Here is a 26,410-nt window from a genome sequence, read left to right on the forward strand (position 1 = left end):
AAATAAACAAACATTAAAACAAAGTAAAAATAAATTTACTTGTTAATGGAAGTTCAAAATTGTAGTAGAAAATCTGGTTTTATACTGGATTATACTTAAATTCATAAAGATATGAAAGATAAGAAGTAGAACTTAGAGTATAGTTCAAACTTTATTTTAAAATGTTCAGTTAGGGGCGCCTGGATGGCTCAGTCAGTTAACATCCCGCTCTTGGTTTCAGCTCAGATCATGGTCTCAAAGTTTGTGGGTTCGAGCCCCACATCAATTCCTCCTGGTGTGGAGCCTGCTTGGGATTCTCTGTCTTCTTCTCTCTCTGCACCTACCCTGCTTGCCCTCTCTCTCTCTCTCTCTCTCTCTGAAAATAAATAAATAAACATTAAAAATATATAGATAAATAAAATGTTCAGTCAATAGCGTTGACTATTTAATTGGGCTATTGTTGATTCACTTCCATCTCCCATTATTCCTAAATAATACAGATCAGAGATTGGTTTTACTCATAGTTTTAATTTAGGTTTTTGTTTTTCTTAGACTCTATAGTTTTTAGAATGTTTAATTTTCTATTGAATAATTAATCACAAGTTTTCTAAATTGTTTCTCGCATTCCTAGTTTTGTGTTTAAGACACTTTAGAAAATACATGTTTCCCCAATGCCAAATGAAATTGTTAATCAAAGTCTTTGAGGTTTCTTATAAGATTATTGAGTATTTTAAAGGTGTAACAATGCTAAATGTTAACAAATGTGTGAAGTGGAGTCTCTTATATTTTGTTAAATGGGAATATAAACTTTTATAATTATTTGGGGAAGCCACTTGACAATATGGGTTAAGAGCTGTTTATACCCTAGGGGGGCCTGGGTGGCTCAGTCGGTTAAGCATCGGACTTCAGGCTCAGGTCATGATCTCACATTTCTGTGGGTTCGAGCCCTGCATCAGGCTCTGTGCTGACAGCTCAGAGCCTGGAGCCTGCTTCAGATTCCATGTTTCCCTCTCTCTCTTCTCCTCTCCTGTTCACGCTCTGTCTCTCTCTCTCTCAAAAATAAGGGTGCCTGGGTGGCTCAGTGGTTGAGCGTCCGACTTCAGCTCAGGTCATGATCTCACAGTCCATGAGTTTGAGCCCCGCGTCGGGCTCTGGGCTGACAGCTCAGAGCCTGGAGCCTGCTTCGGATTCTGTGTCTCCCTCTCTCTCTGCCCCTCCCCCGCTCATGCTCTGTCTCTCTCACTCTCAAAAGAGAATAAATGTTAAACAAAAAAATTTTTTTAAATAAAATAAAATAAAATAAAATAAAATAAAATAATAAAATAAATATTAAAAAAAATTATAAATTGTTTATACCCTTTGTTCCAGTAATCCTACTTTAATGAATACATTTTAAGCAATTAATATGAAAACCTAAGAAGATATATGCCAAATATATCAAATATATTACAAATTCCTTGTAATTTATTGTAAAAAAAAAATGCAAACCCTGAAAATCCAGTATTAGAGCACTTACATAACATGGAATATCATACAGCCACTAAAATGTTCATGATGGCTTAACATGGAAAGGCAGAATATGGATTTATACATGCATGTAGTCATAACTATGTAAAAGTTAGCTCAGGAAAAAGATGAATAAAATGTATGCATTTATACTTAGCCAGTGAGATTACAGGTAATTTTTTTCTCTTTCAATGTGCTTTTTATTCACCATTTGCTTTATACTTGGCTTTTCATTATGTTTATAATTATAAATGATTTAAAAAAAAAAAAAAAAAAAGAGGTGTTGAAGATTGGCTAGACCAACTGCATGATCCTGGAAGCAGGAATCTTGGGATTTGAGATGTAGCAATATCACTGACTTGTCCTGGAAAATTGGTCCCCTTGCTTCAAATTAGATTCAATTCAAATTTGATTACCAAAATAGTATTTGCATAAAACACTCACATAAAACCCTAGTTGTATAAAACCCTGGGTGGCAAGAATTACTTATAGCCAGTAAATCAATTGCATAAATAAAAGGATTTCAAAGACATGGGGATTTGGAACTGAATTATAGTTTTACATTATTTCCCAGTTGCCTATTATATACATATCACTCTGTCCTTGCAAGCACACTTATTCGTAAACTGTTTGATGAATTGGATTCATTATGTGATGCTGTGTAATTTCATTTGTGAAACAAGGTCATGGTCTTTAAGCAATTTCAGAAGCCCCACTCAATTTTTTAGGCCATCCATACACATTAGTTGATACTGAAGTGTAACGTATATCATGTATATGTTACACTGGATATACATTCATTGGGATGAAAAAGTAGTTCCTATCCTGGAGACCCTACATTCAAATTAAGAACTTCCAAAAATTGTGTTACTTCACTGGAATAAATTATTAAGGAAGACATCAGAATCAATTATTCCAGAAAGAAGTTGGACCTTTTTGGCTTATAAGCTCATTGTTCATTAAAAATAGATAAAAAATTTTTAAAAAAAGAAAAACTGGAGACCTTAGGTATGCTAAATGGTATGGATCATATCAAATAAGAAAGGGTAGACTTGGTGTGTTTTTCACCATTGAAAAAACTAAACACACATGCTCCATATGAGAAATTTAACAGATTACACTGATTTTACTTAGTAATGCTATAGAATACTGTATGTTATTCATAAGGCAGTATTGGAAGGTCCATTGTGCTGTCTGCAAATATAGGTTTCTTTATACCATTTCTAAAATTATATAAAAGCAGCCCCTGGTTCTGCAGTACATTTTTGAAATGGGATTCATATAAAATGGTTTCAGACACAGAAAGAGAGACAGAGACAGAGACAGAGAGATTGAGAGAACACTGGACAAAGAGAAAGAAAAAGAAATACAGAAGAAGAAAAAAGCACTTGAAAATCTCCAAAAATGATAAGTCAATGACAATATTTACCTTTGAAGTTGAAATACAATTACTCTTAACTTTTATAATCTCTATAATAAATTTGTAGTAAGATCTACATTGTCATGGTTGGCATATAATGCTTTAATCCATGCTTACCTCTTCCTTTAGAAAACAGCACTCCAGGGGCACCTGGGTGGCTCAGTCGGCTGAGCCTCTGACTTCTCTCAGATCGCAAACTCATGGTTCTGGGTTAGAGCCCCACATCAGGCTCTGCGCTGACAGCCCAGAGCCTAGAGAGCCTGCTTTTACATCTGTGTCTCCCTCTCTTTCTTTGCCCCTCCACAATTATTCGCTCTCTCTCTCTCAAAAATACATAAATAAACATTTTAGAAAAGAAAAGAAAACAGCAATCCAAAACTATATATGCAGCTTGGTCCAGAAGTAGTGTTTTATATATCTATATTTATGAACATACTCCGATAATTACATGGCAGGAGCTATGGACTTTAGTTTTTAATCCCATATGAAGATTGGAGTCCCACATCGGGATGTGTAACAGCTCAAATCTGAATTTAGAATTACTTCTTCTTTCTGACGAGAGCTTATGGCACAGTAGACAAATTTAAAATAGCAATTTACAAATAAGAACTGCCTAGAATTGTGTCTGCACCAGTGAACTCCCTGACTTTGGGAAATTAAAATGTTATGCAGTCTGCAAATTTAGCACTTTCTACCCATTAAAAAATTTGCATGTAACACAGCTCTTCCATTAATTCTCACATACAGACAAAGTGGCAGAACTCTGTAAATTGTGGTGTGGACACACTGCATACCAGGACCTTCAGAATCCTAGGTGCATTTATTGTGGGGAAATACTTTACCTTACAAATAGTCTCTTTTTGACTTTAGAATGATGTGTTTATAACCGCCACGGCAGGCATTTGAGAAGGTACTAGTCAGTTTTCAGTGAGATTCTTGTCAACACAGCAATTTGATAGGAAAGCATAATGTGAGTGTCAGACAGTGAGTGCTTTTATCTACAGTTTGGAAGCAGTTGATGTCATAGCTGTGCTTGTATAATCCTTGATACGCGTGGTGTCCCAGCTGGCAAATAAATATTCTGTACGTGGACTAGCTGCCCAGCACAGTGCTCTGCCGTCTCCGGTGTCATGAGTGTGGTTTGCTTTAGCGTTTTTCCTTTCTGGTAAAACATTTTCCTGTTTTTGAAAGCAGGGATGTGGTTAGAAAGTTCAGCCCACAGAAACCTGCTGAACACCTGTGGGGACCCAAACAAATCAGTGGAAGAGGACAAGTGCAAGGTCTTCAGCTTCTAGGATGGAAAGGAAACTCCAGGGAATCAAGAAGGGTGCCACGTTTCATGACCACAGCAAAGCGTAGATTCCTTCAAGGTCACGAAGGTCCAGAGCCAGGGCTTTTGCTTACGTTTTCCTTTTGCCTAAAAATCCAGCAGATAGAGTGATGTATACTACAGATCAGCCTCTTTGCTTCAGGACTCTTCCTCGTTTTACTTTTTCTGTCAGATGTGTCTCCCCTACCATAGATTACAGACAGCATCATCGCCTTTGAATTTGATAATTTATTCTTCTTCAGAAGCATTGATGAGCATAGGGTCTATTGCATTAAAAACACTTAGGCAGCTGATCTGTGGGTTTGATTTTACTCAACTGCTGGGTGAAATTTCAGACGTTTCTTCTTCAACTACTGTGAGTCATGAGATAAGGCTTTTACATCCTGAGATGTTAATTCCCTGCTGTTCAATTTCAGAAGGGCGTGGTTGTTACCATAGGAACAGGACTGCAGATGAGTTTCTTGAGGCACTGTCCTGTAAGGCTGGGGGAGGGAATTACCACGGCAATTTAGATAACTGACATCAGTGATAAGCAAATGTTCTTTTCAATTTTTGTTGTCATGTCCTAGGATTTATGTATTCATTTATTTGGAGTTCCTTAAGCCCCTGTCAATGAATAAACCCTCAGAAGAGTGGTAAATTATAATAAATGACCATGAGTGTCTTTGACAGACCTGACCTCTGACATCATTAGTGCAGTCCTGATGGGCTTGCTAGATAAGAACCAACCTAAAAGGGAAAAAAACAAAATCTGGACATGTTTGTTTTGAATGGCCCTTGAGGTTTTTAATATGAACATTCGCATCAGAAGAAATGTGAGAAAAATCACATATCTTGGCTGTGTGTAAAGCCACTGGCAAAAATAAAGACCAAGCAGCCAGGTCAAGGAGAGGGAAGAACCCATGGGGAAAAAAGATTTTTCCAATTCTAGGATCGTAAAAATGAGGACAGAGCTTATGAAATGGTTTGGTATACTTCAGATACATAAATATGCTAAAACTAACCGGAAACTTGATGATTTAAAAACATGTACTTTTATAGAGCACACTTAATGATATTATAAACTACAATTGAGTTGCATCATATTTATAACTTTCATAATAGCCCCCCTGTAAGATATTAATTAATCCTCCATTCTAGTTAATCCTGGTGATGTCATAAAATCTATTTACATGTATTAAGGTCATAGAAGCAGCTCCATACTGAAATATATTGAAAAAATCTTGAGGGCAAGCAAGAACACCTTACAAAACTCCATCTATCTCCTTTTTGGCTAGAGATTTGATAGCAAATCTGAAGAGAGAGTTTTAATTCCCAGACATCTACATCTAGGCTTTCCTTTTAGAGTGTTCCTTAAATCCGGCTCAGGGGTTCTCAAACTTTGGAGGGCATAAAAATTACTGAACCATTAAAAAAATTACTGCATCATATATATTTTAACTTCAAGAAATTTCAGAGTTAATTTTAATTTTATTCACTTTCCATCTAATGTACTGACTTCAGGCCCTGGCATAAGTTGCTTCTGACTCCAAGCTACTGGATCTGCTGACCAACCTAAAGCAAAATGACTTGTTTCAATTTAATTAAACTCAACATAAAAATATTTTAAAAATAACAATAACCTTACAAATAATAAAAACCTTACAACAATAACCTTACAAATAATAACCTTACAAATAACCTTACAAACCTTTGCTAATCCTCTAATAAGAACTCTATTTTGCAAAAGAAGAAATCGAGGCATAGAATTGAAACAGCCCACAAGTTAGCATAAGGGCCAAGGTAAGAACCCAAATCTGGCTCTGGTCGTACTAAACCTTTTTTTTCACGTGGGCTCTTGGATGCTGGAAGCAGGTGGTTGTCAGCTTTTGTTGTTTTAAAATATGATTTTCTTCTGATGTGTAGTGTCCCTGCAATTATTGGTGTTTATTCCTTTTTCCTGTTGGCATCTTTTTGAAGGGAATGATGTTTCTTCTTTAAATATTTACTTATTGTAACATTTTGTGCCAAATACAATGTGATTATCATACATTAACAGCTCCATCATTCTAGCATGGTTCTCCAACTACATCAGAGTCGAAACTCCCAAGTTCAGCGTGCCTCTTAGCTTGCCCCACTCTTGAAACAAAAGGTGTAGCCTGGAAGTTGCTTCATTTAGGCATGAAAATCTTATTTTAGCCTTTCCCATGAATATCGATGATAATGTTTCCAATGAAGAGGTGTTTTAGAGTTTAAATAATTAGCATTACCTCATTCAACAACTGAATTGCAAATTAATCCATGAACATATCAAGCCCTTTTCTATTACATCCTTGTCTCTTCTCATTTGAATTTACTAATTAATGCCTGGACAGTACTTACATAGACTGTTGAGGCTATTGCCGGAGAACTGGGATCTGCCCCTTGCTTTTCTGGTTCACCAGCCTTGTGATGTTAGGCAAGTCCCTTCACCACTTGATGCTCTGGCTCCTTAGTATGCAGATAGAAAGGGGTTAGGATAGGAAATTCTAATCAATGATCTGTTTTAACTCCTGGGAGTTAGAAAGGGCATAGACTTGGGGTGCCTGGGTGGCTCAGTCAGTTGAGCATCCAACTTCGGCTCAGGTCATGATCTCACGGTTTGTGGGTTCGAGCCCTGCGTCGGGCTCTGTGTTGTAGGCTCAGAGCCTGGAGCCTGCTTCAATTCTGTGTCTCCCTCTTTCTCTGCCCCTTACCCGCTCATGATCTGTCTCTCTCTGTCTCTCAAAAATGAATAAACGTTAAAAAATTTTTTTTTAAAAAAGGGCATAGTCTTGATTTTGATGAATTTAAATCTGTCCGGTGATGCTCAGAGGTCCTGACATTTCTCACATCAGCATATTTGCTTGATAATTTTTCTCTTAGTATACTACTTATAAAAACAGTTTATATTATCTTTCTTAAAAAAAACTAATCATAAATTCATCATCATTTTGGCTCTTGTCTATTATCTCGATCACATGAAAAGAAAATTTTTTAAAAGAGTAGAAAAATCAAAGCTGTTGCTGTTTATTTGAGAAATGAAGATTTATGTATAGTTTCTGGCTTTGTTTCTGAAATTTCCCAAATTTAAACACACCAAATAGGCTATGTTCAGACATATTATTACATGATTATGAGCCATGTACTTAAGGATAAGTACTTGATGTTACTTCCTACAGTATAAAACCAAGGAAAGTTCACTTCCTTTTTTAAGATACTTGGGCATGGGTTCTCATCTTTTATAATAGTTGGACATCAGCTGAAAAATATGGGCAACCCCACCTCTAGTTTAGAGGATGAGCTTGTGAGAATTAGAAAAAGTCACTCCTTCCCCAAGTCACTTTACCACCATCAGCTGGAAAACCGTTATATTAACAATCCATATCTACAGCCCACACAGCTGTGAATGGAGCCACGGAGAGTCTTACAATGCATAACTTGCACACTGTCCACATAATTGATGATTGAGTGGAAGCCAAATTTTAATCTCAACACTTCTGCTTACTTTAAAATATCACTTCTCACCTTTGGGACTCAGTTTCCTAATCTGAAAAAGGTTGGACTAAATAACCCCTAAAATGGTGTCTTGAGCAATTACAAGATGTTTCCTAGAATAAGGAGCATTTCATTAACTCTTCAAGACATCTAACTATTGGGACGCTTGGGTGGCTCAGACAGTTAAGCGTCCTGACTTCGGTTCAGGTCATGATCTCACAGCTTGTGGGTTCGAGCTTTGCATCGGGCTCTGTGCTGACAGCCCAGAGCCTGGAGCCTGCTTCGGATTCTATGTCTCCTTTCTCTCTGCCCCTCCCCATTCACGTGCTTTCTCTCTCTCTCTAACAAAAACAAATAAAAATTTAAAAAAAAAAAAAAAAGCATCCTACTCTTGCTTCGGTTTTCAAACTGTTTCCAACTTGCTTCAAGTTTCAGAATTCACTTAAAGTTTCTCTCCACAATCAGACTTCTTCTAATCTCTTTTCTCCCAGATCAGGAAAATCTCTCCATTGAAAGATCTATGTTCTTTAAAATTACATTTAACAAAAAGAAGGTCGTAGATCACGAGCATCTCCCATGGCGGAAGCACTGCTGTGGGGGTGTCTTCCCCTAGGTGCAGTTACTCGGGCTCCCACAACCAGTGGGGCAAGTCCTGCATCCTCCCCTGAGCCCGGGGCCTCTGCTCCATCTTTCAGTCCAAGACAGAAGGTTTTGGAAGTTGTTACCGATGGAGGTGAGTTTTGTTCCAGACAGTTCTTCTTTAGGCTGTTCCTCCCATTGCAGGACATTCAGTATCCTTGGCCCTTACTCACTAAATACCATAAACAACGCCCTAATCATTATGACAACCAAAACATACCAGCCCTGCCCCGTTTCCAAACACCGCCCTCCCCCCCACTTTAGAAGTGGCACCACCTCTGGTTGAGAAATTGTTTTAGCATCAAGTTGCACTCTGGCCCTGGAAATTTGCCTCTGAAACATGCCACTGCATGGATGCCAGAAGCCACAAAGGCCATAAACCTCTTTCATAGGAGAGCATGAAAGACTATACACTACTTTAAAAAGTGCATTGCTTATGGTTTCTCACAAAAACTGGGCTCTTTGTCTCTGGAATAACTAGGGAACCTGCAATTCAAACACATTCGCTAACGTCACTCATTAAATAATGGGCTGAGCTGACTCTACAAATAGAATCCCTTTAAGAACCTAGAGTCTTGGGGCGCCTGGGTGGCTCAGTCAGTTAAGCATCCAACTTTGGCTCAGGTCATGATCTCACAGTTCGTGGGTTCGAGCCCCACGTCGGACTCTGTGCTGACAGCTCAGAGCCTGGACCCTGCTTCAGATTCTGTGTCTCCCTCTCTCTGCCCCTCCCCCATTTGTGTGTGCGCGCGCATGCGTGTGTGTGCTCACTTGCTCTCTGTCTCCTGCTCTCTCAAAAATAAATAAAAAATTTAAAAAAAATCTTTCTTAAAAAAAGAACCTAGAGTCTTACTGTTCCTACAGTGTACATCCTAATGACATTGATAGAGCTGTCATTTATCAATTGCTTGCAGTGTATCAGCCCTTTACAAGTCTCATTTCTCCTTTCCACAGTTCTGTGGGAGTAAGGATCCGTGTCCTCTTCCATGGATTAGAACACTGATACGTAGAGAAGTGAAACAGTTTGACCAAGCTCTCACAGCTAAGGAAACGGCAGAGCGAGGATGTAATCTGAAGTCCATGAGAATGAAAAGCTCCATTTCACTGCCTTGGCCAGCAGCTCCGGTGCCTTTTCAGATGGCCTTACTTTCAAGTAATAGGAAAGTTAACTGAAATCCCTAACTTATGAACCAGGCTGTTGATTGGGACACGAAAAACAATTATTTTGCACTGTGTTCTGCCAGAGATGTTATTTTTCATTATTGCTAGGACCGCTCTCAGCAGGGTCACCTCATTAGCCGAGGAAAATGTCCCCTGTTGCTCCGTGAGAGACGGATCAGATGGAGAAGCATAAAAACAAACTCTAGAAAGTGATTCTGTGTTCCCCTCGTTTAGGGGATGGAACAGTAATCCCCTTCTTTTCTGATTTCCAGCCTCCTAAGTGATGTTTTAGTTCTGTAGCTGCAGAAGTGTTCTGAAAAGGATGGAAAAAGTTTTATAGAGTTGCCTTCCAAAAACTCTTTATCAGTGTTTCCATAACAGAATAAATTGGGGTGTTGAACCATTAGTGGGTATACTTAATGCTCTGGTCTGTTTTAAATTTCCCCATGTAGGAAAATAACAGTTTGGCTAGATTGGCCCTAAATGGCTATGAGGAATAACTAGTGGTGAGACTTCCATTTTTTTTCTTAATTTCTATTTTATTTTGGAACAACCTCAAAGCAAACACTTTATCAACTATATTGATACACCTATTGATAGACATCTCCCAAGCCACGTGTCATAGAAACCATCCATAAAGCCCTGTCACTTTGCTCCCTTTGCTCTCCATTACCTATAGGAAAACCAAAACAATCTTTTCAAAATTACATTTGATCATGGGATTTGTATTTCATTTAGGATAAAATCAAAATGCCTCATCCTGGCCCACCAGGCCTACAGGACCTGGCTACCCCTCACCCCTCTGAGCCTGCCTCCTCCCTTTTCCTTTCAATCGCTTCCCTCCACCCACTCCATTTTTTTAATGTTTACTTATTTTATTTTGAAAGAGAGAGAGAGAGGAACAGAGAGAGAGGGAGAGAGAGGATCCCAAGCAGGCTGTGCACTGTCAGCACAGATCCCAACATGGGACTCGATCCCACAAACTGTGAGAACATGACCTGAACCGAAATCAAGAATCTGATGGTCAACTGACTGAGCCACCCAGGCACCCCTCCATTTTTATGTCAGGACTTCTGCATTCACGGCCCTTCTTTGAGGAGCATCAGTCCCTCATGATTTCAACTTGGCTGATTCTTTCTCACGTTCAAGTTTCAGCTCAAATCCCATTTCAACAAAAAATTGCTCCCTGAAATCCTAAGGTGGTCATCCCTTTATCTCCAATCACATGACATTCTTTTTTTCTATCTCTTAAAATAAATTTTTCAGCATTTGAGTTGATCTTATTTATTATTTTTACTTATTTTCCGCTAAACTAGAACACAAGCAGGGACATTTCCCATTTTTGTTTGTCATTGTACCCCGTGCCTAGAATAGAACCCAGTATATAATAGGCTTCAAGAGTATTTGTTAGGTGAATGAATGAATGAATGAGTTCCAATTCTGTGCCTAGAATGAAATATAGTCCCAGATGAATGCCATAAATTACCAAAATATTTTTGAGTTGTCCAGCTCTACATAAATATGGGAAAGTTGAGATTAAAAGCAAAATTATAAAGTTCCTTATTTATTATTCCTTGGTCTGCTTTCAAAAACAGGCGTTCTGTTGGGAAGTAGAGGTAAAAGCCAAGGCAAACCCAGAACTGCCTCACAGGGAGAAATTTCAGACCATGTTATATCTCTGTTCTCCCTCTCTCAGATACAATTCTTCTGCGTACTCCAGCAGGCCCATGCTGATTGTGATCAAAATTTTCAAGATGAACAACGGACCATCCCCAGATATCCTATTTTACAGTTGTTGCCAGGCCCTCTAATCTGCAAGAAATGAATATTTTGACACCCCTCTCCTTAATACCTTCCCTACCAGAATGATGACATCAGTTACCTCCTCTCCTCTGCTAGCAGTGAACTCATATTGTCTTACATCTTTAGGTTTCAAAATAAATAACCTTTCTTCTAGTGCCTGTATATGTCCCAGATGTCCTTTTACTGAGTTCACAGAATACAAATGGAAAAAGGTTATTACTAGACAGAAGTGTTTAAAAATGAAAATCAAACCTAATACATGGACTCAGACAACTGGAATAAGAAATATAATATTTATAAAACTGAGTAGGAGGTTGCAATCATTGCTCTAAAATAAAGCATTAAAAATTAATTCAGAGCAAACTTGTCTGTGCTACAGCAAACCTCTCTTTCATTAAGGTAGCACGGCATGTTTCTCCTGAATTACTTCCCCAAATAGGTAAATAGCTTATAAGAGCTGAGTGTTCTGCAAACTACAGAAGATCTACCTAAGGCACGATTTAGAGTTACCTTTGGTATTAGAGCATTACAGACCTTTAATTTTGAGCAAATTAATTGTGATTCTTGCAGATTCTCTACAGTTTTTGCCCTTGAGCATTACTAGGAAGTTTAATTCGTGTCATCTTCATTTGATTAATCCAAATGGCGCTGTATCATTTGATCAATTCATATGTTATAGAATATTAAATATTAGGAAACTGGAGGTACCAGTTATAAGTTATACCTTTAAATTTTTATATATTAAAAGTTTTAAATTTGTATTCCACATTTTTAAAATGTTTCCCCAGCCTTCTTCTTGACATTATTTTTATCATCATCATCATCACCATCATCTTCCTTCATATCTTAGAATATACTCAAAAGAAAGAAAAATAAAAAAGGCTAGTGTTACCTGTGCATTTATTGTTGAGATGAGGTTTTTATTTTTCCCAATTTACACTATTCCTCTGAAGCCCTGAAATAAATAACCTTATAACCTCTAGGCCCTATTGATTTTTGAGTGATTTCAAATAAAAAGCATCCAGTTTCCGTTGCATTGAGAAACTGCTCAGTCCCTGGGCAAAACCTATTGGATTCCTATTAAACGGAGGAACAAGAAACAACCAAAAATCCAAAAGGTGGATTTGAGATGGAGGGAGGAAGGGTGGTCTCAGCTCAGCTCAGCTCAGCTCAGCTCAGCTCAGCTCAGCAAATGGGTATTTAACCTTTGACCAATGATGACAGGTCTTCTTTAGTTCTATTAGACCAAGAGCAAGCTGTTATGATTAAATAAAAAAAAGAAAAGAAAAAACTGCTTAGAGCCTTACTGAATATGTCCTGGGAATTAAAGCATATGGCAGGGATAAGGAAAAAAGATTTTCCTTATGCTAATGACCCTTGATGTCTGAAATAAATTAGATCCATTAGAGTTTATGCTCAATAAAAGAAAGACTTTAAGCACTCCAAAGTTAGTGACTCGAGACCAGTTTTGCTCTGAAATTCAATCTGCCTACTTATTAATTCTTGGTAAGGCTCCAGAGCAGACAGGAGATGCAAAATCATAATTCTGTACTGAACCAGAATTTTAAAGGACCACAGGTTTCTTTTCCTTTTCTTTTAATTAAACCATTTTTCATGCTTCTTATTTTGTTTCCCTCATTAATTTGATTTTGTTCCCATTTTTGTTTCATTTTTTTGTTCTTTTCAAGGTTTCCTTTATCCTATCTCAACTGAACAGCGAACCCAGAATGAATATGGATTTTCTTGTAAGTTTGATGTTTAGTTTTTATGTTGCTGAATAATCATTTAACGTTATTGCCCCCAGTTCAAGTTTACCTTTCTTTAGATCACAGATGTGCACACAGGAAATAGGCGCCTAATATATTCTAACATGAAAAACAAATTAGATTTTCACCACCGAGGAGAAGAAAGAAGGGTCATTTCAAGCCTCTGCCAGCTTTAAAATCTATCAGTCTACCATTCAAAGCTTCAGTCCCAATAGCTGACAAACCATATCATGAAATGTGCTGATCTAATAAAGGGCCGGGTTCAAATGCTAAAAAGTAAAGGGTTGAGAAAATGCAGATCTGTTGAGTTAGGAAGCACGAATGTTGGGTAAGTAATTACAGCCTGATAAAGTAAAACCCTAAGGATTTAGATGTAATGTTCTGGCTGGAGTTCAGAATACTGCTGCAGGACCTCAGATATTACCCAGCAGCAACGTCCGGTCAGCCCTTGGAAAGCAGTGCTCATACAACCAAGAGTGTTTGGGCTGTCACTAGAATTCTGGAAAGATCTGTCAATATTGACTTAGTTGATGGAAAAGTTGATATTCTGGAAACTTTGGGAAAGATAATAGTTAAAAAAGAAATGTCTCTCACATAGAGTATATTTAAACACAAAATGCTGAAAGAGAGCAGTTTCTAACAGGGAATCCCTTTAAACTGTCAACGTGTCAAAGAAACCGTGACACAAGAGTTTGGGTGAGCCACTGGCAATCTAAACGATGAGTCATTTCCCCTACATAAACTATGTGGCTGTGAGTCGTAGTGGACAGAATAGGGGCTCTTCAGCTTTTAGGAGGCCATGGGACTCACATATCTGAAAACTCCCTTCCTCCAAACTGCACGTGTATATAAAATTGAGCACAAAAAGGTTGTTCTTGACTATTTGCAATACCAGTGTAAAATCACCTCTTTTATAGTGAGTGGAGAAACTTTGGTTACCTCTGCTGAAAATTTTTGTGGGTCACAAAATACTAAAAACAGAGACTTAAAGGTGTCTGTGGGGTTCTGGAAAGGTTTAATCTTGTTCGTTTTGTTTCAGTTATCAGCTTCTATCACCTTTTGCAGTTGGAGCGAAGTATGTTCTATGCCCCCAAGGCAAGATGAACATTTATAGGAATTGCCCTCTTGCTTTACCCAGAAACAGATCTCCCGACCGATTGCACACTGTGTTGGTCAAATGCTCAATTGCCTTCTAGGGTAGTCTGACCTTTATGATCACTGAACCAGGCCTTTATCTTACTCTGCACCATACAGACATTTTGATTCGGTAACAAGTGGCTAAATGTAAATCGCTGACCAGAGACCATGAGACCCTCATAGTTCTCAGAGGTAATACTGAATCTGTATCAAAAGTCTGGTGTTATCAACAATGACCTCTGCTCTCCAAATCTTCTGAAAGCACATCTTTAAAATCCAATGTGTTTGCTCCTAGTATTTATTTTGCTTAGTTACATATACCGTTCTCACCCATCTGTTCACTGATTTAGGGGAAAGTGAGAAGAATGTTATTTGTGGGAAGTAACCTTTTGACTTGAATGATACTTAAAAACATATTCTGATTCAATAAATATACAGATTCAGAACATGCCAGATATTTCTAACAGGATATTGATGTTTATTTTTTTAGAGAACTATCAGTGAATTCAAAGCAGCCTTCCAAACTTTTCCACCTGAAATTAGTAATGAACTTTTTTTCCCCTATGGGTTGGGATGGTTTTAGTTCCAGTTTCTTTTTATGCCTTCTAATAAATGGTCTGTTATGCTGCCCAATTTAAGATAGATTAGTGGGTGGGTAGATGCAGAGTGAGAAACAAAAAGAAATCAGAGATAATTTTCCACTGAAAGGCCACAGTCGTTTTATATAGCTTTTGAAATAGATTTGAAATTAACCTATAAAAAAGGCAATAAATGTCGGAAAAAATTACCGACAATATGTATGTGATCTGTGGGAAATTTCTCTAAGCAGTTGGTCCAATGTTTCCTTGTCCTCTCCAGCTGCTCCCGATTCAGATGATGTCGCTCTGTATGTTGGCATTGTGATAGCTGTGATAGTTTGCCTGGCCATTTCTGTAGTTGTGGCCCTATTTGTGTATCGCAAGAATCATCGTGACTTTGAGTCTGATATTATTGACTCTTCGGCGCTCAATGGAGGCTTTCAGCCTGTGAACATCAAGGCAGCGAGACAAGGTCAGTTAACGTTGCACTCCACACCTGTGATGTATGCATGTGACCAGCATCCCTGTGTGGTGCCAAAATCGCGGACTTTCAAGTCATGTAGTTTAGCCAGAGCATTAGCTCCATAAAGACATGGATTTGGGTCAACATTACTTCAGACAAAATCAGGGTCATTACTCTGTTGACTTCATTCATATAACAAACTAGAGGTGACAAGATGCACAAATCATTTTTTTGTCTTAAAAGGTTTCTATGTCATACTTTTAAACTTTTACTTTAAAAGAATACACAGATTGGTTGACTGATTTCCTACATCCCCGTCCATTTTTTTTTTTTTTTTTTTTTTGCCTTTTGACAATACAGCTTGCATAGCTATGAATATAGTGGTCTACAGATGACCTCAAATCCAGTATAGACAAGGAAAACTATTACCTAAGTCATTGAATGCAGATCACTGTCTTCGAATTCAATCTGTTGAAATAGCTAAATACCTTAGGAACAATGAGTAGACTTCAAGGCAAAATACAGAATGAACTCGTCTCCTAATTTGTAGCCAATAAAAAAATGGATTGTAGTTATCTCATTGCCCTGTTTTCAACAGAACCTTAGAGTCTAAACATCTCGAATATTCATTTGTTCATTTGTGTTTGGCTCAGAAAGTACCAAGGTGAGCCTGATTAGTAGAAGTTACCTGAATGGAGAATGCAAATGGACTTCCTTTCTCTTTCTGACTCAGATCTCCTGGTGGTACCCCCAGACCTCACATCAGCTGCCGCCATGTATAGAGGACCTGTCTATGCCTTGCATGATGTCTCAGACAAAATCCCAATGACCAACTCTCCAATTCTGGATCCACTGCCCAACCTGAAAATCAAAGTGTACAACACTTCCGGTGCTGTCACCCCTCAAGATGACCTGTCTGAGTTTGCATCAAAGCTGTCTCCTCAGATGACCCAATCTTTGTTGGAGAATGAGGCGCTCAACGTGAAGAATCAGAGTCTAGCAAGGCAGACGGATCCATCCTGTACTGCATTTGGCACCTTCAACTCTCTCGGGGGTCACCTGATTGTTCCCAATTCAGGTAATTCCTAGAGGTTGAAATCACATAGATCTTGAGAACGTATGTTTGTACCCAAATCTTTTTTTTTATCTGTTTGTTTTCATTAGGCCTGAAAAGTTAGTTGGAGCCTAATCTAACCCAAATCTACTTTTGATGTAGATCAACATTACTTCAGACAAAATCAGCGAAACCATTCATCTTCCTCCAGCCAACTCGGAAAACACTTCCTCTAGAAATATTATACTCACAACTTTCTGCCAAGATTTAATTTGGAACTGTCATTGACCTTCTTTTTAATAGAGCTTCAGAAGGCAACGGCAAGCCAGAAGTGCTCACCGTTGTCATCACACTTTAAAAGGACAAATTAATTAGAAAACATATTAGTTGGTTCACTTCCAATTTACTGTAGGAAGCAATACTTCAGAATACTAATTTTGAGATCAGAGAACATCATAGTAGACATCAAATCTTCATTTATTAACTTAACTCTTTATTATACGATCTTCCACCTCAAGGTATTTGTAAGGTACTCGCTCCCTCTTCTGATCAATCTCTTTGGAATCACAGCCTCATTATGTGTAGTGTGTATCTGTAGTATAATTGAGTTTTCAGCTTATTATTTAGTTACCTGCTTCTACAGCATAAGTGCCATAAAGGACTTCAATGGTAAATTTAAGTTAGTGACTGATAATGTTTGATTAATGTTTGATATTCATTTATCGGTATTAGCAATGGGTTTTTATCTATTGGCCATAAGAGGGTTAAGGGATTCCTCTGTGACTCTACCTTAGCTCTTTTGACAATACAGCAATAAGAAACAATTTGATTGACCTGAAGTCCTCATGTGGCATAAGAAAATAATATAATGTAAAAATAGCCATACAGCCAAATAATGTACAGAACCGATTGGTCTGCAGATCTGAATATGAACTCATCTTTGATTCTTTCTCTTATTCAGTCCCTTATTTCAATGCCTTGCCAGTTTGTCACACCATACCTTTAAAAGTATATTTTAATAAATTAAAATACTTACGGGAATCTCATTTTTCCTTTTATCTATACATTTTACGTAGCTGAGATTATACGTTATATATGCTTTTTTTCGCCTTTTTCTCTTTAATTCTCATGCTATTGTATACTCTTTAAAATCATGATTTAAAATATATTTCTAAAAGTCTATCAGATGGATAGATCAAAATATGCTCTATTGTTTTTTATTGTTTAAACATTATATATTCTCAAGGCAGTTTTTTTTCATGATATTTGTTGGATTCTACCTTTCCTTCCCACTTTCACACCTGTCACTTTTTCATATATGAATTATTATAAAGGCTTCTTTTTTTTTTTTTTTTTTTTTTTAATTTTTTTTTTCAACTTTTTTTTTTTTTTTATTTATTTTTGGGACAGAGAGAGACAGAGCATGAACGGGGGAGGGGCAGAGAGAGCGAGGGAGACACAGAATCGGAAACAGGTTCCAGGCTCCGAGCCATCAGCCCAGAGCCCGACGCGGGGCTCGAACTCACGGACCGCGAGATCGTGACCTGGCTGAAGTCGGACGCTTAACCGACTGCGCCACCCAGGCGCCCCTATAAAGGCTTCTTAAGTGGAAAGGAGGGAGGTTGCATGTATTAAATACTTTCTATGTCCTAAGCATTGGTGATTTACATACATTACTTTATAACAAGCTACCTAACTTGCATCAGGCATTATTCTTATCACTTTACATTCATAGCTTTATCTCATCCCTGTAACATAAAGGTACATTTTATTGCTCCCATTAGGAAAAATAAAAAACTACCAAGGGTTGGTAACCTCACATGTGGCCTTCCTGCTTCCACTGTGTGCTTCAGCAAACCATCCTGTCCCCTATTGTGACATTGCGCTTCCCACAGCACTGAGCTTTTATGTGACTTTCCTTCTCGAGAAGGCCGTGACTCAACATTTCCAACCGGTTACACAAACGCCTCTGAGTAACGATTCCTCCTGAACTCTCCATTCTTCATTCTTGAGACTTTCCAACATGGTTGGGCAAGTTTCCTTACTGCCCTGTGCTCATTTGTCATATTCCATTCCCTTGCTAATTAAAGTATAAATTACTCAAAGACAGGAACACTGTCTTTTACTTCGTGGCATTCACAGTACTGCCAAACACCATACTCACAGCGATGCTCCGTCAGTTTTTAGTGAGCTGAAAGTAAACTGCATTTATTGGAATAAAATCACAAAGACGGGTGTCTACAGGTTGTTGCCCACCTGGAATTATTCTTTGTGATGATCCCGCAGTGATGCAGGCTGGTGGTTCTTACAGTGTGTCCACGGGCATCTTACAGTGTGTCCACGGGCATCATGTCATTGGCATCACCCTACAGCTTTCTGGAAGTACAACTTCGGTAGGCCCTATAAGTCAAAAATGCCAGGATCCAGTAATCTGTGTTTTAGCAAGCACTGCAGGTGATTCTGATACAAGCTCAAATGGGAAAGAACTGCGATAGGCCCAGTGAATTTAGAACAAAGCGTGATCCCCTAGTCCTACAAAATGGTGTCCATTAGCAACTGAGTAAACACCCTCCTGACCTGCGTTGACTAAAAACTAGTCGTAGTTTGTCTGTTCGTTTTCTAGAGTTATGTGTGATGAAAGAGGTTCTCCACCAATTATTATTCTGTTACGGAAAAACACTGATGCCGGCCAGATATTTCAGAAATAAGTGTTTTTTGATATTATTGAGGTTAGCATTTCCCTGACTTTGAATTTCGTGGGGATTTTTTTTTCTTAAATTAGAAACGATGCATCATTACAGCTGTTTGAAATTTTAAGAGCGGTTGTTGGTTTTCCCCTCATTTTACAAGGAAAACAACAGTGAAACCATCTGTCTATTCCTTAAATAAAACAAGAGTTTAAAAAATTACATCATTCCTTTGAGTAATTCCAGAACAGTTCAGAGGGAGCTGTGGTAACAAATAAGACCAATAAGGACGGAAAGCAGGGCAGCTATGAATATTTACATGTCTTTAGAGAAAAAGCAGGCTTGTAGCTGCATGGCCACAAAATCTCCTCATTCCCTTTCACTTGCTTCAAAGGCATTCTGTGAAGTTTCCTTTTGATTCATAGGTCTTATGTGACTGCTTTTCTCTTTTGCTATTCAGGAGTAAGCTTGCTGATTCCCGCTGGGGCCATTCCCCAAGGGAGAGTCTACGAAATGTATGTGACTGTACACAGGAAAGAAAATATGAGGTAAATATGCTTTTTCTGGTGCGCTTGACTTTATCAATGTCTGACCTGGAGGAGAATTGTGCAATAGAAAGAATAAACCCAACATGTCTCGAGTGCCCTGCTTCTAGCATACCCTTTTTTCCCTAGACCTATAAAACGTCGGCTTCTCTTTATCTTTGAAGCTTCAGACACTTGTGCAGATCTTGAGTATGGGCCGAAGGCCAGAGATCTTTTCTCAAGTGGACATGTGGCCATTATAGCTGGAAAAATGGCCAGAAATGTGATCCTTAGATTGTCTGGAGAGATGTGTGGATAGACACAGAGAATCAGCTTCATGTGGCCTGGCTCAGGAATCCACCCCATCCCCATTACAGGGTTAAAGGTCACAAAGATTAGAAAGTCCCTTAACCTCTGGCCTGTCACCCCCACGTCAGCCTAGCATTTTATTCTAACCTGCGGGTTCTTCTTTTTGTAACTCTCCCTAACTTAAGCCTTATCAGCCTCCTTTTTAGGTTTACCCTTATAAACTCCATATTGAGCCTTTCTAAATGCATCTAGGATTGATAGAAATTAGATTGAGTCAAAAGGCTTTGTTTTGAATGTATCATAGTCATAAAGATGAAGTTACTTTAAGTAAAAAATAACAAGAGGACTTTAAATGTCCTAAATTCAATTTTCAGTCTGGGCCTCTAACAAATCTAAGAATGGTCTCTCTTGGTTAGTTCCCACATAAAACATATGTATTAAATAGTGCTTTAAGGTCTGACTGATTAATGCTTCTGAAGTACACTGAGATCTTAAAATAAGACTTTGTTGAAATGAAGATCCTTACATGTAATTATCATTGTTTTTCCCAAGGGGAAAGGCATCGGCTCTCCAGCCCTGAGCTCCAGATACAAAGCATGAGTGATAAATGTTGAACTAGTTTATCATTATAACACATTATACCTTTTGTCTTCCCTCTCTCATCCTCAGAAAAACACCCATTTTTAGTCTTGTTCTTCAAAAGCCGAAAAGCTCTTTTATCATGCTCTCAGGTAGAGATACTGGCGTTTATAATCCGGAGGACCCCCAACATTTTTTTCCTTGGGTGGTGTCCTTTCACCTACACAAGCACTAACCTAAGAAAATGATAAAGTTCCTTGAGCATTATTCATGCCTTAAATTTGAGCAACAGAAAATTACTAAAAGGCTTGTATTTACTCACATCAAATTTTTTTTCATTCTCCATGCCAAGTAACATTCACAGACCCTGAGAGCGCCCTTCTGTTGCAACAGGAGAAATAAAGATCAGCAAACTCTAAGATCCCTTTATGTACTTTTTTCTTCTTTCTCTTGTCCTAAGTCAAGGTTTGCACTAAGTACATCCATCACTCAAGGCCTTTGCCAACATGGACATTTTGTTTAAACAGAAATGAGGGATGGCTTGTGCTTTATCCTCCGAAGCAGTGAGGTGTCTGGGTCTCTTATTGTCCATGTAATCACCGCTATCTTCAGCTGCAAATCAGGCCTTAAGGGGTGCTGCAGGGACGCGCTGAGGCTGAAAGATGTGTGCATTGTGTGACTTGTGTGGTTTTCCTTCCCATGGTGCGGTCAGCACCCTGGCAAGAATAATTGTGCATATGAGATGAAAGAAAGAGAAAACAAAAAATTGATAAAGCTAGACGCTTCTGCTTTGAGTTTTCCTTTTCCTTCGACTCAAAAGAAAAGGAAAAACTATAAATCATTTCTTGCCACCCGTACTGCCTGAAGTTAGGTGCAGAGAGAATTACTCTGTTCAACTTGGTGTGCATCAGAGAAGTTCTGTTTATATAAATGAAGCTAGAGAAACCTCAAGATCTCAAAAGAAAACATGCACGAGAGACCATGAAACAAGGAACAAACACAAGAAGACGACTGTGTCAAATAATGAGCAGTTCTTCTCGTCACTTATTTTCCGTCGTTTAGGATATATTAATAATAGACTACATGGTACCATTTATTCACCATACTTTAACTTTCATTTATTTCTGCACTGCAACCCTGTGATGAGTTCCAATTTAAAGATCGAAAAACTAGGGCTCGGGGAAATCAAGTCACAGAGCCAATTTTTTCCCAGTCAAAAGCCGAGGGACGGCCGAATTCTCAGGCAGGTGATCTCACCGCGAAGCTTTTCTGCTCTGTCCCATGCCATCCCTCTTTTACAGATAGCACCAAGACACTGCACCGGGCCTCTGCTTCTTACTGTGGTACAGTCTCACACACAGTTTCTTTCTCCTGCTCCCTGAAGACCCTTTCTGCCCTCACACGATCGGAGACAGAACTTCTAACAGGGAAGACATTGGGAGGGCATCAGGAGCTATGAATGTTCCTTCAAGTCATTTATAGGACAAGTTTGATCATTTTTCTCCATTTTCTTTCTCCCTGATTTCCCTTTATTGCATCCCAAACTGGGGATTTTTCCAGCTGGATGTTTTCCAGCTGGTCATCTGCTGATGTGAACTGTCTAAAGGGAGGCGTGAACTTAATTACGTGTGGCAGAGTGGATATGACAAGGGGGCCTTATCATTACTGAATGTGCTCTAAGAGAAAACCCTGAATGGCAGATGAGCAGCCCAAATGAGCTGCAGCAATGGGACATGCTGTCTCTGACAAGGGAGCAAAGCTGTAAGGGCGTGCTCATGATTTCTACCTCTCCAGCTTTACACATCTCGGAAGACGCCACAAAGCGTCTGTTTCCCCTGTGGATACAATTTCCATGATTAATGGCACTAATGTGGACCTTTTTGCCTTGTTTCCAGTAGTAGTTAAAAAAAAAAAAATGAGTCTGACTCAGACTGAAATTTTGCTCTTTGTCATTTCTTATTGAAAAATAATTGGAATTAAAAATATCAATGTTAATTGCCCTTTTCTCTGTATTCTGCCCTTGCTTAGCAATACTCTCAAAAGGCCAGAAAGTCAACTTAGACATTCCACATATGAAGGTAAAAAGAACTTTTTTGGGAAACCATGGGGAGCCATGGAAGGTCTCTGAGCAACCAAGCAATAAGAGAATAACAGTGCGTTTTAAAGATTGATCTGGTGAGGTAGGCTGGATGAGTTAGTTGGTGGAGGGAACAGGAAGACTCCCTGTAGGCCGGCTGCCTGGTTGGGCTATGGCAATAAACTAGGTGTGAAGGGGGAAGGGAAGAACCAGGCCTGAGTCTGGAGGATGGAAAGTGAAATATATTTCAGAAAGAAGATTTCACCACCGGTTAGAAGTGTCACAAAAGAGTAATGAAACACAAAGGATAGGTGTAGGAACCAAGCCTTGGGCACTGGGAAAATTGTGAGTGCAAGTGGTTCAAGGAGGAAGGACAAATTCTGAGCTAAATGTGGGCAGTGTGCGCGGGTAGGGATATGGGATTCACGCCGGAGATGTGGATGGGGAGTCACCAGTGGGTGGATCCTCTGAGGGTTAAAAATGCAGAGGCAGAAAGTAGAGACCAGGGGAAAGAGCTTCAGGAAATATTCCTATTAAAGTTTGGATGTGATGAGCAAAACGAAATAGAACGTGGAAGGAAAAGGCAGGTCAACACAGAGTTTACATCTGGTGTGGTGCTTCTACTGAGTGGCTATGCAATGAATATTTTTCAATGAAAGAATGAATGACTGGAAGTATTATAGAACAATCAAACGTAAAGAGATGTTCAAGATGAAAGAAGTGGTTGACATAGGTATACTTAAAATTAAAATGTACAGAAAAAGAAGAATAAAAGAAATCATTGGGGCACCTGGGTGGTTCAGTCAGTTAAGCGTCTGACTCTTGGTTTCAGCTCAGGTCATGATCTCACAGTTCAGTTCGTAGGTTCAAGCCCCACATCAGGTTCTGCCCTGAAAGTGTGGAGCCTCCTTGGGATTTCTCTCTCGCTCTCTCTCCCTGCCCCTCCCCAGCTTGCTCTCTCTCTTTCTCATAAATAAATAAATAAATAAACAAACAAACAAAAAATTTTAAAAAAAAGAAGAAGAAATCATTGGATTTGTCAACTGCAGGACGTTGGCATAAGAAGAGTTCAAGGTGCGAGTTAGTGGTGAGGCAATGTAAACTATCTATCATATATAGGTACTGAATATAAATAATAAAGTAGTATGTTAGGATAGCGGGCCAAAATTCTCTTATGTAAGTAACCATATAGCAGAAAGTTTTGATTTATTTTAACATGTTTTTGGAAGTTGGTAAAACAGTATTTGACATTATTATTTCTCAGTGGAACTCAATGACATTCCTCTTTTGAGTCCTCAAGTCCTTATTTGAGCATACAGCCGTATAAAAGGCTACAGGTATAGGGGGAAGAGAGTGGAGTGCAGGCATATGTAAATCTTATTTTCTCACTGCTCTCCACGGTGTTCATATACTGCAGTCTTACTTATAAAGAAATGATTTCAGGTGATTTATGAAAATACAGTCTTTTCAACGGGAGGGAAAAAAAACTTGTAAATAAGTAGATTGAGAAAATGAGAAAAATTAAGATTTGAAAAGATAACAAAGTCAGGTAAGCAGTTAAAGTATAAAATATTTGGTGTCATTCCCAGCATATTTCCTGGTAATAGGTCATGAATTTACTATTCCAAACCTTTCAAGAGGGGAATGTAGTAAGTGATAAAATCCATGTGTCCATGAGGAAAAAATATGCCCAAGAGAAGCTCAATTATTTCTCCCTTCATTCCACATAAAGAAGACATTTTTTTGTTAATACAATTAACAACATCCTTAAATTGAAGTAGCAGTGAGTTTTCATAGGACTCCTGGTAGTGTCCCTCAATGTAAGTAGATGGTATAAGGCCCAACTATAAATTCAGTAAAATAATTCCACAAGGACTCATCAATTCAGTCAGAGCACGATACTTAGCTGTTGTGGCTTAATCCAGGGATAGATTCTGGCTTGTCTGGGGAAATGGTGGCACGCCCTTCAGAGTGGCTTCCATAAATATTTTTTTTTGCTCAATTGAGCTTTTGATAGCAAGTGAGTTAGATATTCCCTGTCAGATACCTAGAGTGCAAATATTTCAAGTTGCCAGTTATATGTGAAACCGTGTGCTTCAAAAGGCAGCTGAGCCTCGGGGAGGGGGGGGGGGAGGGTGGCGGTGGGATTGTCATCCTGAGGGACCTGACAAAAGACATGCATGTTACTAGAAAGCATCTTGTCTCCACACAGAGGTGGATGGAGACAGATTCTCTTCAAGAAGTAATTTTAGGCTTGCTCTTGCAAATAGACCAAAAAAAGTCTCAAGGCCCTGAACCCTGATAAGTAACCCAAAATACACCACTGTGTGAAAGAAACCACATCACTTGTGTTTGAAATCTAGCTTTGCCTGTTACTAGTTTTGAGGCCGTAGGCAAGTGTGTGAATGTCTCCAGATTTCAATTTTTCTCTTGTGGAAAAAGAAGTAATACACATACTTATCCTGATTCCCTTGCAGGTGTGCCATGAGCAGCAAATGCAATTGCTTTTATGAAAGTTTTCTAAATTGTGCACTTCTGTGTAGGAGAAGTTCTCCTCACGGGTAACAGCAAACAAAGGATGAGAAAATCTCTCTGACAGGAAACTAAAACACTTCTCTGAGGGCTTTGTCCTAGAGGCTTCAGAACCCATCCAGCATTTCCTATGATAGTATCCTCACTGGACTTTGAAAAGCCTTTGAAACTTTAATTATTGTTCATTACTAAATTTCTACTTAATTGCTGCTTCTGCAGCTAATTTTTGCTTTGTGCTCATTTCCATGTCATCTGCCGTTAATATTTATAGAATGTTTACTAAATATCTCAGATAACTCATGAGACATATAGGAGCGAAGCCCGTTGCAAAAAAACATGGATCAGGCTTATTTATATTTAATTTCTACTAGCTTTGTTTTATGTATTGTAATATTCGTGCTTAATGTGGATTTAAACACTCTGACCTTTGGTTTCACGGAGTTAAATCTTAATCTTCCCTCAATCACTCCTTCCATATAGGCTTGGAAATGTTTCCAATTTCAACACCACTTCTTTCATCTTGAAAACGAAAAGATTCTTATTATTTCTTCTTTGTTTTTCATTCCCTGTTATGGATTCCGCTTCACCACTTCCCTATTCATTACATTCTTGCACCTCACTGGGTTAATAAATTCTTTTGACACCTACTGCCCCTTCCTTCCCTTGCTATCCCTCCCTCAAGAATGGTGCCCATCAATATTGCATGCCAGGGGTGTGCTTAGACAGTACAGGTCTGACAGCTCCCCAACCCAGCAGGGAGGCTTCTCCCTTCTGTTCCAACTCAGTGATGAGAAGAACCCCTCCTCTTTCTGCCTCAAGCACCGGCTGCTAACAGCAGACTGAGGGGCAGATGTTTCCAATCTCCAACTATATAGCAAGGACCACTTGAAATGGATTCCACTTAAGTCTCCTTCCTTAAAAGTTTAATGCCCACTTCTCAAGGTACTCTTGTGACCAAAAGGTAAGAGTTGTGCTCACGAAAATGTAGTCACTGTTTTTTGTTTTGGTTGTGTTTTGTTGCCATGGTAGGAAAAGTAGAATTAGCAAGCATAAGGTTATCGCTTAGGACCGATAGTATAATATCAGCTATGCCACAATGAAACCAAAACGTCACTCATGTACTAAGAAAATGAATTTCAGACTGGAATGAAGGAAGAAAAACTGGATTAAAAGGAAATGAAAACTAAGGGATGAAGCAGATGATAAAGACTTCGCAAGCTGCCAATAACCTTATTATTCCCAAAAGTACATTTTCAAGTACTTGGATAACTTTAGATTCAATAAAAATGTGCTGTTATTCAGTGAGGATGGAGATGATGTTAAAAGACAAAGGAGATAAAAGTTGCTTTTACTTTCTAAATAGGAAGAAAG

The 26,410-nt window shown here is 38.7% G+C and overlaps 1 protein-coding gene across 1 annotated transcript in view; it reads left to right on the plus strand.

The window, feature by feature from the left end:
• UNC5C (unc-5 netrin receptor C) overlaps window positions 1-26,410 on the plus strand; it is a 154,794-nt gene that overhangs the window by 93,572 nt on the left and 34,812 nt on the right. The window contains exons 8-11 of the mRNA XM_042936698.1: window positions 13,022-13,078; window positions 15,095-15,286; window positions 16,011-16,355; window positions 19,479-19,566. Of these exons, the coding sequence (XP_042792632.1) occupies window positions 13,022-13,078; window positions 15,095-15,286; window positions 16,011-16,355; window positions 19,479-19,566 (682 nt within the window). The remainder of the gene's footprint in view (window positions 1-13,021; window positions 13,079-15,094; window positions 15,287-16,010; window positions 16,356-19,478; window positions 19,567-26,410) is intronic.

This window comes from Panthera leo, chromosome B1 (genome assembly GCF_018350215.1).
Source record: "Panthera leo isolate Ple1 chromosome B1, P.leo_Ple1_pat1.1, whole genome shotgun sequence".
NCBI lineage: Eukaryota > Metazoa > Chordata > Mammalia > Carnivora > Felidae > Panthera > Panthera leo.